Below are 15,379 nucleotides of genomic sequence, written 5' to 3' on the forward strand. Positions count from 1 at the left end.
CATCTATAATAATAAAAGTGTAATATGCTAATTAGACCAGACAGCCGAACGACCTTCCGGACTACCTTCTGGATGAAGCGTGGACTGCGAGGGCCGAGCCCCTTGCACAAATTTTGTGCATCAAGTCTCTAGTTTCTATAACAATTAATCAAACTCTTAAGCCAAAAGCTCAAATGCTGTAAATACTCCTAGGGGAGCCCTGAAGTTATTATGTGATAAGCATGTCTAGTGAATGAAAGAAAAATAAAATTATTTCCTATATATTAACTTTGGAGGTATAATTTAGACAAAGAGGTGCTGAACAAGGAATCAGATGGTTCTAGAATCAGTTCAGCTCTGCAACTTCATGTAAATCAGTTTTCTCTTTGAGCTTCAGCTTCCTAATCCATGTAACTGTCTACACACAGGCTTGATATGACATATATGACAGCATTTTAAAACATCATATGGAACTGTATAAATGTACAGCATTAGTATGTTCAACTGAAATAAAATAGTACCTCTGACTTCTAAACTACCCAATCAAATAAATTACCCTTTGTATTTTTTAATTTATAAATTCTAGAATATTATTTAAAAATATTTTAATTTTAGCATATTTATATTTCAATGACAAGTATTCCACATAAAACCCTCTTTGGGGATGAATATATCAAGACTGGATATTGATCAGGGTTGAGCTGGTCAATACTAAATAACATTTAAATAATTATGGAAAACTTTTACCTTTAAGCCACTTCAGTGAGAGGAATAGGTTAATGATTTTCAGCATGAGGATGGTAAATAATGTCTGATTCCTATTTTTCTTGGGATATATGATGGACCAGCTTGCTCAAGGTTGGTGCTCATGATCCTGAGGTCAAAGATTTGCTTTTAGGTCAATTTTGCCATGTTTTCCACCCTAATTGGTCTGAAGAAGACTAAGATGGGAAGGTTTCTAATCTACCATGTTCCCTAGAAAAATTAAACAGGTCACCTTACTGACAGTGAATCAATGCCCTGCTGACAACCTTTGTTCTTATCACAGCACATCTGGAAAATGGTTACATTTGTATAGTGCTCTGGTGTTGTCTTGAAGGAATTTGGGACCCAGTCTCAGCCACTGGTGGCCAGGTAGAAGGCTGCAAGGATTGATGTAATGCCCATGGGGAACCCTGCCTCTGAGGATGATGAAATAGAGGAAGGGGTGAGCAAGCATGGTGGACTCAACACATCTAAACTGAACTTCTCTGCCCACTAAGTCGGCTCTCTTACCCCATCGTCCCATTTATGTCACTGGAAATACTTGAGTTAATGCTGTGTTTTCTTTAGCTCCTTTTGGTCCATTCAACTGAACAAATATATACTGAGCAACTTTGGGCAGGACACTATTTTCCATTGATTAAAATCAGTCATGGCCGTCATGGTGCCATCTTCAAGGTCTGGCTTCTGCCTGCTTCTTCTGCAGGCTCATGGCAGCTTATACCCCAGAGTTGCCTATATTTCTTTACTCATTATATAATCTGAGGCAGAATTCATTCAGAAAAAAAGATGTTCCTCATCTTTTGCATACCACCCATTGGCCACGCACACTGAAGAGGCAATAGGCAGGGAATCCAGTGAAACCATTCACAGGATCAGCATCTCAGGAGATAGAGAGTACTGAACAGGAGAGGGGAGGGCAGAGGGAGAATAATCAGCTCCCCTGCTAATTAATTTAGAAAAAGAAAAATAATTTCCTCATGTTCCTCTCCCATTCTGAAATGACTAAGGGTGCCTCATTGCCCTTAGAGTGAAACAAAAAATTCTTTCAAAATCCTTGGCAGTCAGGTTCAGTCTTCTCCTGCATTTTTGAATATGCCTCCTCGCTTTGCCATTTACTGTACTACCATGGGCTCATTATTTAACTTCATGGAGCCTTTCTTTCCATTATACAAACAGGGTGTAATACCTTTATTGCAAATCTGCTGAGAGGGCAGAGTGATCTTCTTTGTGCTTTAAATCTGCCCTGCTAGTTTCTGCAAATTCCATGTTCTGGAGTGGAACAAATCCTACATGAAACCTCCTTATTCAAGTCATCATTGAGCTCTCACCTTCTCCATACTTAGCCTCCGTGCGAGCTAATGAATTCTTTCTTCTTTCTTTCTTTCTTTCTTTCTTTCTTTCTTTCTTTCTTTCTTTCTCTTTCTTTCTTTCTTCTTTCTTCCTTTTTTATTGTTTTATTGCTTAAAGTATTATAAAAAGTATTACATATGTCTCCTTCCCCCCCCCCCCCGCCCTTGACAATCCCCTGGCCTCCCCTACCCCCAGTGTCTTATGTACATTGGTTATAATGCATGCATACAAGTCCTTCGGTTGATCTGAGTTATCTGAGTCTTTTTCTAGACAGCCCTGATAACAGGTATAACAGGTGATTCTTTTTTTTTTAAATATTTTTTATTGATTTTTTACAGAGAGGAAGGGAGAGGGATAGAGAGTTAGAAACATCGATGAGAGAGAAACATCGACCAGCTGCCTCCTGCACATCTCCCACTGGGGATGTGCCCACAACCAATGTACATGCCCTTGACCGGAATCGAACCTGGGACCCTTCAGTCTGCAGGCCGATGCTCTATCCACTGAGCCAAACTGGTTTGGCGATAACAGGTGATTCTTGACTTCTTCCTACATCCTTGTTTGTTTCATGTACTCACTTTCCACTCACCTTACAGCTGCCATGGCGGTATTGCTTAAGGCAGTGGTTCTCAACCTTCCTAATGCCACGACCCTTTAATACAGTTCCTCATGTTGTGGTGACCCCCAATTTCATTGTTACAAATTGAACATAATTAAAGCATAGTGATTAATCACAAAAACAATATGTAATTATATATGTGTTTTCCGATGGTCTTAGGCGATCCCTGTGAAAGGGTCGTTCGACCCCCAAAGGGGTCGCGACCCACAGGTTGAGAACCGCTGGCTTAAGGGTTTTTCATGACCATAAAATCGCCACAGGAGTCTGCTCTTGATTATCGAATCGGAATTTCAATCGTGTTGTATACAGCACACTCAGGAAAGGTGATCTGATAAAGACTGATTTTAATAATACTATACTAATTTAAAAATAATAACAACAAAACTAAAGCAGGTTACACAACCTGGGAAAGATAATAACTCACGGATCTATCGACAGTGTGTATGTTGTGTTTTAAGTACATGAGCCACGATTTCCTTCAGGGCCACACTACTCTCAAGCACGGAAGGAAAATAAGCAGGTTTGGGAGAGAAGTTAGGTTTGGAAAGACCTTGGGATTTGTTGGGTAAATTGTTATGGGTACGGCTCCCCCTAGTGTACTGAACAACACAGGTACCCGGGTGTGCAAAAGCCGAGCATTATCTCCAATCACCAATCTTACCTGAACAACTTGGGATGTCTATGCTGCCATTGTTCTCCTCCTGTAAAACCTGCCACAGGTCGGGGAGGAAAAGGGGCAGTTGTCCTTTATCCAATTTGATCTGAGCATCAATTGTCATGGGAGTAGTGAACTAATTAGAGAACCCAAGTAATATTAAGAAGCAAAAAAATATTTTAAAACGAATGTTACTCTCTCATGAGGTAGAGGAATGTGCTTAGGGAGAATAAGCCAAATGGAAGGGTGATTCTTTGTGAATTATTTTACTATAAATGTTATTTGCCCCGTCTTGTACTTAACAAAATGTTAAGCATCTGCAAATACATTTTCCTCAAGCAGGATACACGGACCATTTGGAAGACTAAAAATGGAACCATACAGAGCAGAAGGAAAGTGGCTCTAATGGGGAAAATGACTTATATTAAAGCGATGTTTCCCAAAGCACAATCTCCAGAACACTCTTTCCCTGGGGTGTTAGCGGGTCTTTACAAGGGTTTCATGGCAAATAGTTTTGAGAAATCCGGGCTTCAACCAAGATAAACTGATTTTTTAAACTATTGTACTCCTCCAAATCCTTAGTGTGCTCTTAAAATACCACAGCACGGCGCGACAATAGACTTTGAACTGTAGCATTTCTCAACTTGTTTAACACAATGACTATTTTTCTCCATCTGTAGCTCATACACCTGGTTTGTGAATCATCCTTTGAGCATATGCACTGGATTAGAATTTCATCCACCTTTCATCAAAGGTGGGGAACAGATAGGAAAGTGTGCCAAAGGAAGAAAGAAAATAGTAAATTTGATGCAAGCAGCAAATAGGGTGGCTGTACGGAAGTTTGCGGTGAGTGTCACAGCTCTCTTCTTATGCAAAACACTAGTAATGCCACATATGAAAGCCTCAACCCGTGGCTGTCCTATAGTGGGGTCGGAGGGATGGGCCCTGCCGACCACATCACTGGTCCACAACATCGCTGCAAGGCTTCTCCCACACGCAGTGATGGCGCTTCTGAGAATGAGAAACAGGACTCCAAAAAGTACAGGTTTTGGACGTTTATTAAGACTTTTCCTTGTATACAACCTGTACTAAATCGCATGGGTGTTGAGGCTTCTTATAATGAACAGAATCACAGATACACAGGAAAACCGGAAGGAGGTTGGAGGAAGCCTGCATTTTGTAGAAACTGTGGGGTAAAGATGAATTCTGTAACTCACAGTTAGATAAACTCCTCCCAAATGGAGTGTTAGAGAAAAGTGGGGATCCACAGAGTGGTTTGTCTAGGATAACGGCATGGGGTAATAACTCTAACTCACATCACAATATAGGAGGGCTGTTTTCCATGGACCCTGGCTACCCTGGGCATAATACTTGCAGATATGGGGGACTGGTGGCATCAGTGGGCCTGGATTTATGTGTAATTCTAGTCTTTCTTGCTTGGGACACAGCATTTTGTGAAGGAAAAAAACGAATATTTTTCAGCCCCAGGATTGTGGTTTTTAGTCTCTTAGCATATGGGGGTGGAGGGAGGGACGAGCTTTATCCCAGAAGCAGCTCTTGGTTTTCAATGGATGTCCTATTTTCTTCCTAAGGCTTTCCAGCTGCATTGACTTCAGGCATGAGGAGGTCAAGTGATTCATTCAAGCACCCAGTGAAACAGACCAGCTGGGACTTGAACTTGGGGACTTTGCCGGCGCATATTCCTTGCCCTAGTCAGTCAAGCGCTCTGCTTCCTGGTTCAGCTGCCTCTGTGTTTGCACCACGCAGCCCGCAAGCTGTGTCTGCCGCGGCCTGTCCTCCGGCTGTCTCCGCTCAGGACTGGAATCAGAAGCGTGTTACAGGTCAAGTCTGAACGTTCTGGCAGTGCATGCGAGGCAGATTGCTCCATGCCTGCTCAAAGCATACAGTGTCTGGCGAGAGCCAGATTGAAGATAGCTAAATTCACATGCCAAGATTCCAAAAGGAAAAACTTAGCTCACATTTTTCCCTTGCACGGGGATTTTTCTTCCCCTCCGTTCTCCCCTTTTCTTTTTTTTCTTTCTGAAAAGGGAATCCCCATGTTTACACATTGAAATCCAAAATGCACAAGTGGTCAGTTCACAGCTCTGTGACCCATGAACATCTGTGGCCTGGGTGTTCCTGGGAATCAGCAGTGCTGGGAGCCGGGAGTCAAGCCCGCCCACCCTCTGCAGAAAGGAATTCTCAAGTGAGTGAAACTGTCCGTGAGCGGGGAGCCCTCGGGCCCAGTGCTCCTAGTTCTGCTTTTCCAGGGGCATGTCTGCACTCGACTTCACCTGGTTTTACGAGCTGCATATGACTTTCTTTTTTTGGGATGGGGCCATCTGAAATGCCTCACAGGAAGTAGGACATGAATCTTCATTTTGCCTTTAAGAAAAATAAAACTCTACAATCTGAGATGGGTAAACTTGGTGTGATCTGTTTATCCAGAAACAAGAACCTCTCTGTGTCCTTTCAGGAGAGAGAAAAATCTAGAGATAAACATATTTACTTTGACATCTCTCTCTGAGGACTTATGCGAATGAAAACCAATAGGGCCTCCTGTGGGGAAGGGGACCCCACAGCCACCAGCCCGAGGAGAGCCACATGGGGAGGGGGCTTCAGTGTGGCAGGTGGCACTGGGTGTGGCTGACTGTGCCTCCCTGCCACTGTAGGTTCTAGGACAGTAGATGGACCCTGACTATATCAACATCTTAAAGTTTTAATTTTGTAGACACTCAAAAGTTAATCAAACCCTCAATGGAAAAAAAGTGTGTGATGAATTTGCATCTCCCATCTGGACCTTGAACCCCTCTTCTGGAACTGAGGGAATGGACTAGGTAACTGCTGAGCCCCACAGCAGCTCTAAGGGTCTGTGATTTCAGGCTGGCTTTTCTCCTACTTGGAGGTTTGTTCCTCTGCTCTAACTTTTCTGCTGTGATCTTGGTGTAATGGGCTGCACTGTGTCCCCACAAAAATCATATGTTGAGGTCCAACCCCCAGAACCTCAGCATGTGGCTGTAATTTAAGATAGGATCTTTTAGAGGTAATCAAGTTAAAATGAGCTCTGTAGCGTGGGCCTTCGTCCAATATGACTGGTGTCCTTATAAAAAGGAAATTTGGCCCAGCCAGCGTGGCTCAGTGATTGAGCGTTGATCTATGAACCAGGAGGTCATGGTTCCATTCCTGGTCAGGGCATATGCCAGGGTTGTGGGCTCGGTCCCCAACATGGGGCATGCAGGAGGCAGCCAATCAATGATTCTCCCTCATCATTGATGTTTCTATCTCTCTCTCCCTCTCTCTTCCTCTCCGAAATCAATAAATTTTTTTTTTAAAAAGAGGAAATTTGGACACAGATATGAGCATGACAGAGAATAGTCCTTGTGAAGAGAGAGGGAGAAGCCAGCCATGGACAGGCCAAGGCGAGAGGCCTCAGTGGAAATCAGCCTGCTGACACCTTGATCTCAGACTTCGTGCCTCCTGCACCGTGAGAAAATAAATGTTTATTGTTTAAGCCAGTTTATGGAACTTTGTAATGACAGCTCCCGTAAACTAATACACAGGGTCACACCACAATGACTTATGTGTGAAAGAAGTTCCATGTGTTTTCCTTAACAGACTCTTAATCTTGATTTTAGCTAAAATAGTCTTTTCTTTTGCAGAATGTTCAAAATACTTTTTTTTTTTTTTAAAAAAATCGGTTTCTTTGTCATCAGATGTGAAGTAAATCATTTTAGTAAAATGAATCCTCTTTTTTTTTACTTGAAGGGAATTTCACAATTTTGATCCACAGAACAATTTTTCTGAACGGCTGTGGCTCATCATTTTGCCTTTTACAAAATACTGCCAACATCTATAAAATTAATCTAAAGCCAAATAGTTCACTGGATCAACCCACAGGTAACAGGACAATTTATAAAGAACTTCAGACCAAACAAGCAACTCCACAGGGGGTGTAGTCCAGGTTTTGTTTAGTACTTTTGCCTTTAAAGTTCATGCAGAGTCAAACATCACATGACTGGGCTACAGAACAACAAATTGAGTGATAAAGAAAGGTAACCATGCATCATTTTGCGGTTTAAGACTCTCAGAGATTCTTACTTGAAGTAAAGCATGTGATGACCAAAATGGATTTCTCTTTCATTTCGTACCAAGATTTCTATTCTTTTCATCTACAAAGTGGTCACGTGTATTTGGTATGTAGTTGGAATTCAGTATCCAGAAAGCACGGGGATTTCTCTCTCTGTAAGCTTCCTTTGATGCAGCAGTGAAATTTCTGAGGGACAGCATTTCTGGATCAAAACAGCTCACTTGGGAGGTGAGGATCACCAGCTTTTCAGCAGGTGGCACATCCCTGCTTTCCCAGTCATTGCCAACTTGCTCAGAGGTTGACACCTAACCAACCAGCGGGCACAGCAATCCAGTCAGCAGCTGTTTAGTGATTTATATACACAATGAGATGAATGAAAGACTAGCTTAATTTTTTCAGCCAGTTTTTTTTTTTGGTGTCATCTAATTGTAAGAATGAGAGTCTACAGATTTTTAAAAATACATCTTTCTAAAAAATGACATCTTGAAGAAAAAAGCTTGGCCAATTAAAGAGACTGAGCAACTGCAGGCACTTTTATTCCAGGTATCCACAGAATGGAAAAAATGTCAACTTATTTATATTCATTTATTTACATGGGTAATGAATAACTTAAGGAATACTTCATCTCAAACACAGATTGCTTTTATTTCAGCTCAGCTCATGTTTCAGTCCCATATATATTTTTCAGTTTCCATCAATTTCAAACACCATTTTTTTCATTCTTCTTTAAAAAAAAAAAGATTTACAAGCACTTTTACGGCACTCAAGGAAAGTGGGCTGCAGGTTCATAATAATAATTTTCCTTTTAAAAAACATCCATCAGACCAAAATAAAATCATTTTAATTAACTCCTTCCTGAGTAACTAAAACCTTGGAATGTGCTGAAAGGTTATAATAAATAAGGCAGTCAAAGATCAACCAGCTTAAAATGTATTTTTTAAATTAAACTATGTAAAATGTACAATATATTTCATGAAGTACAAACTGTGTTGGGCACAGGGCCAAAGTAATGTTGTCATGTGTGCCAAATATACTGATGAAGTGCTTTGACTTTACGGACCTAAAGGCTGTTTGTTGCGACAAAATAACATTAAGGCCCTGCAAGTCAGTCAGTCAGCATCTTTTGTTGTGATGCTATAATGATCACTGCTGACAAATGCCTTTGAACACACAGGCAGAAGTGCTCCTGTGAACTTGAACTCAGAGATACGTTTGTCAAATGGCCAATTGTCCCACTGTCCTGACGAGAGCAGAGACCTCTCAGCCAACTCAACTGTATTTTCAGAGGGTGAGATGGCACAGTGTGTAAACTAATTATCATTCTCTCTATGCAGTTTCATAGAAATGGCTCACAACGTACCAGGCGGCGTTCTTGTTCTTGTTTTGAGAAGCGTAACGGTTCTTCGGGTTGCTTTTTAAAGTATATCTAATGGCAGGGCTCTGGGCTCTCTAAATGGGACAAAGGATTCTTCCTCTTCTCTTAGAATTGACCACAGTTCTACATTCCCCTTAATCACTTCGCTGCCCCAGTTCTCTGAGGCCGAAAGGAGGCCCACGAGTGGCCAAATGCTGGACTTTGTGCCTCTGCGGTCCCAGCCTTCACTGGACTCCTGCGGGTGGGGCCTTCTTAATGCATCTCATGATAAAGTAGCTTTAGTGCATACTTGACAGGTTCCAAATGACTTGCTTTATATCTTGGCAACTGTCCAATTTTAGTGAACGGAAAAAAACACAATTCTATAGAGACTTGTTGGTTTCTGAAAGGTAGAAAATGTGTAGCTTGTGTAAAGTCAGAGTCTTATTTACTATTAACTATTCCCAACTCACACTCTGCTAGTGCTCTTGAAGGGCTGGCTCTAGGGGAGAAAAAGCGAAGGAGATACAATTTGTGGCCTGTGTCCTGCCCGCCACCACCACCTGCACCCCTGCGTCTCAGCCTAGGAGAACATGGGTTTTTCAGTGGAGGAGGGGCAATTAAAGACGAAAACATTTCAGAATCTAAGACATAGGCTTCTAATGACTGAACCCAGGCCTCATGGATAGCTGGCAGGTGATGGGAGTGGGATGGGGAGGAGATATTTTGGAGACACGACACTGCCCGACATCTACTCAGATCGCTTGGGGAGCAGACACCTACTCATAAAACTGGCCAAGCCGTCTCTTCCCCAAAGCTCTTGCTTCTCCTCTTCTTGCTATCTTAGGAGGGTTCTCAGCAGTGAGCTGCTTCCAGAAGAAATGGGACCCTAGTTTCCCTGCCACCTGCACACAACTCAGGACCCCCTTTTACCAAAAACAGGCACCTCTTAAGGGGCTAGAAGGTGAAAGATACCAGCTACTCTGAGACCCCACTGGCCAGGGGTGTGCCTGATAGATGGTGCATTGCCTGTGGTCAGACTTAGAACTTCTACTACGGGTTACATGTCAGAGCCAAACCGGTTCCTGGGTACGCAGTTAAAACAATGCTGGGGAGAAATTCCCTTCATACTTGGTGCAAAGGCAGGGCTGTCCCCTTTTCCTATGCCACACGACCTCCAGGGCTGATTTGTCTTGCCTACACTCCTCCATACCCAGCAGGTAAATTCTTTTCCCTGCCATGCTACTTTGAAATCTGTCAGAATGGTGCTTGGACATGGAATGTCTGAATGGAACTTGCCATGCACTTTGACCTTGCGAGATACTCAAGGCTCTGGGCTGGATGGGGGTGTGGCACAAGCTGACTGGCCCCTTCAGAGATAACAAGGGCGCTGCTCTTGATGAAAGTGTCTCCTGAGATGGACCAGAGGCAGAATCCTGCCCATGTGGGTAGAGACCACTAACCCAGGGGCATCCTCTCTTTTGAAGTCCTGACCTGCCCTACCTTCTCCTCTTAGGTCCTTCTGGAGTGGATTCCCTGGTCTCTGAAGTGGTTTTGTATTTCTAGCGAAATAGACAAGTCTGGATGTTTCCTACCACTGAGGTAATATTTCTACAAGTCATCTTACAAATGATAAGTTATTGGGCTATGGGCTATATTTTCCCCCTTCTCTCATTGAACTAGAGAGAAAAAGCTATTTTATGATGAGATGCCTTGTGATGGAGTCATCTTAGCATACGAAGGAGCCCAGGAGCCAGAAAAACACAGAATAAAATTAAACAAATAAAACCCGCAAAACCGGGCATCTCCCAATGACCCCCAACCTGTGGGAATGTTTTGTTCTTTTTAATGCAGCCGAGCATTAATTTAGTCCCTTCAAGATTTTTCTTCCCCAAACAACGACAACAAATCTTTCTGGAAAAGAGATAAAGCCACTGGAAGCAACACAGGCTGGCAGCATCACCTCTTATAAATATCTTCGAGCCACTTCTCGTCATCCTGTTCCTCGTCGCCAATGGGCTCCTCGGTTTCCAGCGGAGATGGGATGAAGAACTGGGGCCTCAGAGGGGGCTGGCTGACCTGCGACTTCAGTCCGAACTTGCGCTTCAGCAGGTGGAACTGCTCTTTGACGTAGTGGTAGAACTCGTACTCGTACCTCATTCGCTGGTAGAGAATCTGCACGGCCTCGGGGGAGGGGACAGTCTTCCTCACGGTCACAGTCATGTTTCCAAGTTTCCTGTGCTCTGCAAAAGAACGGAGGTGCACATGAGCAATCATCTGTGATGCTTTAGCTTAAAAGGAATAATGGTGAGGCCTTGTGTGACCTGCATAATCCTGGCAGCTCCGAAAGAAACTCAACAGACAAGGAATAGAAGGGAAATGCGTTTCCAACAATATTTGAAAGATTTCACCATATTCTAGGTATTAGTATCAACGTTAGTGGATGGAACATAAACTAACATCCTTTTCATGAGCTATGCAATTTGACCACAATTCAATTGTTAACTCAAGTTATACATTCTTTGTACAGCAAAAATCTACCCATTTTTTCATCTTTTATTTCCTTTTATATCTGGAAAGGGTGTTGCTTTCAGAAGGAAGCACAGACAAAAGCTGTCTCCCCACTTTCTAATCATCTTGGTTTTTTATCTTAAAATATTGACAACTATGAGTGATAATTTAATTTGATGCAAACCCACTTGCATTTTACTACTCCAAAGGCATTTGTCAAGAAAAACAAAGGAAAGACTGTTAGATTCCTTAAATGCAATTGTACATTTTCAGTGGTTTTTTTTATAGTGGTAGAATATATAACTAAAATTTGTTTAATTTTATATTGATGCTGAATAACATGTTATATATGTGATATATATATTTATCAAAATTTTAACCATTTTAAAGTGTACATATTGGTGGCATAATGCTGTGCCACTGTCCCCACTATTGCCACATCCTTTCATCACTCCACACAGAAACTCTGTACCCATTAAATGTTAACTCCCTATACCCCTCCTCTACCTGCTCCTCATTCTGTCTATGAATTTGCCTATTCTAAATACGCATATAAGTAGAATCATACAATATTTGCCCTTTTGTGTCTGGCTTTTTCACCTAACATGTTTTCAAGATTCATCCATGTTGTTGCATGCATCAGTATTCCATTCCTTTTTATGGCTGAACAATATTCCATTGTATGGTTAGTTATACCACAATTTATTTATCCATTTATCCATTGATGGCCACTTGGGTTTTTTCTACCTTTCATTATTGTGAAAAGTGGTGCTATGATCATTTGTGTATGAGTATTTGTCTGAGTCCCTATTTTCAGTTCTTTTGGGGATATACCTAGGAGTGGAATTGCTGGCTCATATGGTAATTCTGTTTAACTTTTTGAGGAACCACCAAACTGTTTTTTTCTCAGTGGCTGAACCACTCTACATTGTATGAAGATTCCAATTTCTCCAAATCCTCTTCTACAATAGTTAGTTTCCATTTTCTAAAAAAATTATAGCCATCCTAGTAAGTGTGAAGTGGTATTTCATTGTGGTTTTGATTTTTCATTTCACTAATGACTAAAAGTGCAGAACATCTTTTTATGTGCTTATTGGCCATTTATATATCTTGTTTAGAGAAATGTCTATTCAAGTTCTTTTCCTTTTTTGAACTGGATTATTTAATTTTTTTTATTGAGTTATAGGAGTTTTTTTTTACATATTCCGGACATTCTACATATATATCAGGTATAAGATTTGCAAATACTTTCTCTCATTTTGTAGGCTGTCTTTACCCTGTTGACAGTTTTCTTTGATGCACAAAAAATTTTACTTTAATTAAGACCAATTCATTTACTTTTTCTTTTGTTACCTATACTTTGATGTTATATTTAAGAAACCATTGCAAACTCAAGAACGTATAGATTTGCCATGATATTTTCTTTTATCATCTTATTTTATTTAAAACTTTTGTCATCAAATTTGATAGGCACATTATTTAGTGATTATGGCTCCAAATGCCTGTTTCCAAAATCAGATTCATGCAACAGGACAAAACTTGTCATTTTTTAAAATATATTTTATTGATTTTTTACAGAGAGGAAGGGAGAGGAATAGAGTTAGAAACATCGATGAGAGAGAAACACCAATCAGCTGCCTCCTGCACACCCCTCACTGGGGATGTGCCCACAGCCAAGGTACATGCCCTTGACCGGAATCGAACCTGGGACCCTTGAGTCCGCAGGCTGACACTCTATCTGCTGAGCCAAACCGGTTAGGGCAAAACTTGTCATTTTTGAGGATATCTGAGATACTTTCTGAAACTTCCAATAGAAGTTCTAAAGAAGGAATTTTAAAAAGTTATCTGAGTAGTAACGGCCTCATTGAAATAAGGATATTGCTTTTCAAATTGAGTCTCTTAAAAGGCATAATACATACTTTGATATATCAGTTCTAGAATTGTTGTTAAAGAACTTAGCATAGTCTTTCCTAAAATAGGTTTGTGAGAGAACATTTTATAATGTCTGTCTTCTCTGCTATAGATATTAACTATAGCTAATCTGAGGCAAGACATGTTCATAGGCTTTAAATATAGACATCCCCTTTGTGTTTTTAAAATCCAGAGTTTAAAAACATTTTAGTAAAGACAGACAAGGCACAAAAAGTTTTAAGTTAAACATTGAGAAGCACAAGAAAAATAATATACTCATTTCCATATTCCTACAATCCTTCTTGGAGCACTCTAAATTGTGTGGGGTTCTTTTTTCTCACATCAGAAAAAATAAAGATTGCTGTGATTTTAGAATATATCCCACCAAAATTCAGATGTGCTCAAGTCTATCCCTTCCTATAAAATAAAAGGCTAATATGCAAATAGACCGAATGGTGGAATGACCGGTCGCTATGACGCGAACTGACCACCAGGGGGCAGACGCTCAATGCAGGAGCTGCTCCCTGTGGTCAGTGTGCTCCCACAGGGGGAGCACTGCTCAGCCAGAAGCCGCAGCGGCGGTGACAGGAGCCTCTCCCGCCTCTGCAGCAACGCTAAGGATGTCCAACTGACAGCTTAGGCCCGCTCCCTGGACATCCCCGGAGGGCTCCCAGACTGTGAGAGGGTGCAGGCCAGGCTGAGGGACCCCCTTGAGTGGACGATTTTTGTGCACCGGGCCTCTAGTCTTAAACAAAATCCTGGTCTCCATGTCCCCTTTCTTATTTTATCTTCTTTTTCTTTGCTCCATCACAACCAAACTTCTAAAAGAGTTATCTGAATTTGTTATCATAAAATTTCAACTTATACACATGACTGAACTCATCAAAGCCTGGTTTATGTTCCCTCAATACCCCATTCAAATTACTCTTGCTTCCTTGCTGATAATTCGGTGAGCATTTCTCATGACTTCTATCTCTTCTTAGCAGACATCACAACACGGTTGGCCACAGGCTCCATCTTGAAACTAGCTCTTCTCTGGCATCTGTAATAGCATTTCCCTGGTTGTCCTGGTCTCCTTCTGATTGTCCCCCTTCCGTTCTCTACATCCAGTCCTCTTTTGCTGCCTGTCCTTCAAGTGCCAGTACTTCCCAGGATTCTAGTCTTGTCTTTCTCCCTTCTCCCTTCTTTATTCTCTGAGTGATATCATCCAATCCTCTACCCTTTAGTTTTCATACCACTGTGGACACAAAACCAAAAGTTTATATAAAATAATTATAGCTTTTCTGTCTTTTTGTTTTTCACAGAGCTGACACATTTAATAGGAAGGTTAATGATATTGCCAGAGGGCTATGTCATGGTCTGAAATAGGAGTGCTGCTGGGTGGGGGTAGAAGAGGGCATAGAAGGGATGAATGGCGATGGAAAAAATAAAAGAGAAATAGAAGAAGCAGAGACTCAGAGTCAACCAAGATTGATGGTGAACACCTATTATGGGTTTGGATTATGCACATCTGAATGTTATTTTATTTAATATTCCCAATAACCCTGTGAGGGGTCATGACCCCTCTTTTGCAGATGGGGAGATAAAAGCTCTGGGAGATTAAATGACTTACCCAAGATCACACAGCTAGTAAGTAAATGAGAGAGATGGAATTTGAGTCCAGATTTGCATTCATGTTGAGTTTCCACTCACTAAATACTGGGTCCTATAACCAGTGAAGCTTTCATAAGCCCGTAGAAAATGATCCCCTTCATATGGAAAGACTAGAGGGCAGTTTGCCTTGTAGTGGTAGTAGAGAATTTTTCAAGTCACATTTCGAAGACATATGGTTATGTGTCTTGCTGTACAATCATCAGTGCTATGGAAAAGTCATTCCATGGCTAAGTATTTTTGTGAAACGCCAGACTTTCCCTCCAAACAAAACAAAATTACGTGAGCTGTGGAACCCGTCTCTCTCCAGATTGCCATAATAGCAGCTCTACAGGAAGTTGTTAGGGTTTTTTGGAGGCTGTTGTTATTTCAGCCACAAAACAATCATGCTTTAAGAATCTATACTTATGATTAGCAGCCTCGGAGAAGAGAAGTAGCCCTCGGTAGGTGAGCATGTACCGTAGAATGTAACAATCAAGAAGTGAAGCCCTCATCCCA

The 15,379-nt window shown here is 41.4% G+C and overlaps 1 protein-coding gene across 1 annotated transcript in view; it reads right to left on the reverse strand.

Annotated features, from left to right (window-relative positions):
• Positions 1-4,408: 4,408 nt before the first annotated feature.
• UST (uronyl 2-sulfotransferase) overlaps positions 4,409-15,379 on the reverse strand; it is a 167,502-nt gene continuing 156,531 nt past the window's right edge. The window contains exons 10-11 of the mRNA XM_006089245.2: positions 10,773-11,052; positions 4,409-5,186 (exon numbers count right to left, since the gene is read on the reverse strand). Of these exons, the coding sequence (XP_006089307.2) occupies positions 5,078-5,186; positions 10,773-11,052 (389 nt within the window). The 3' untranslated portion in view covers positions 4,409-5,077. The remainder of the gene's footprint in view (positions 5,187-10,772; positions 11,053-15,379) is intronic.

Source organism: Myotis lucifugus, unplaced genomic scaffold (assembly GCF_000147115.1).
Source record: "Myotis lucifugus unplaced genomic scaffold, Myoluc2.0 scaffold_57, whole genome shotgun sequence".
Lineage (NCBI taxonomy): Eukaryota > Metazoa > Chordata > Mammalia > Chiroptera > Vespertilionidae > Myotis > Myotis lucifugus.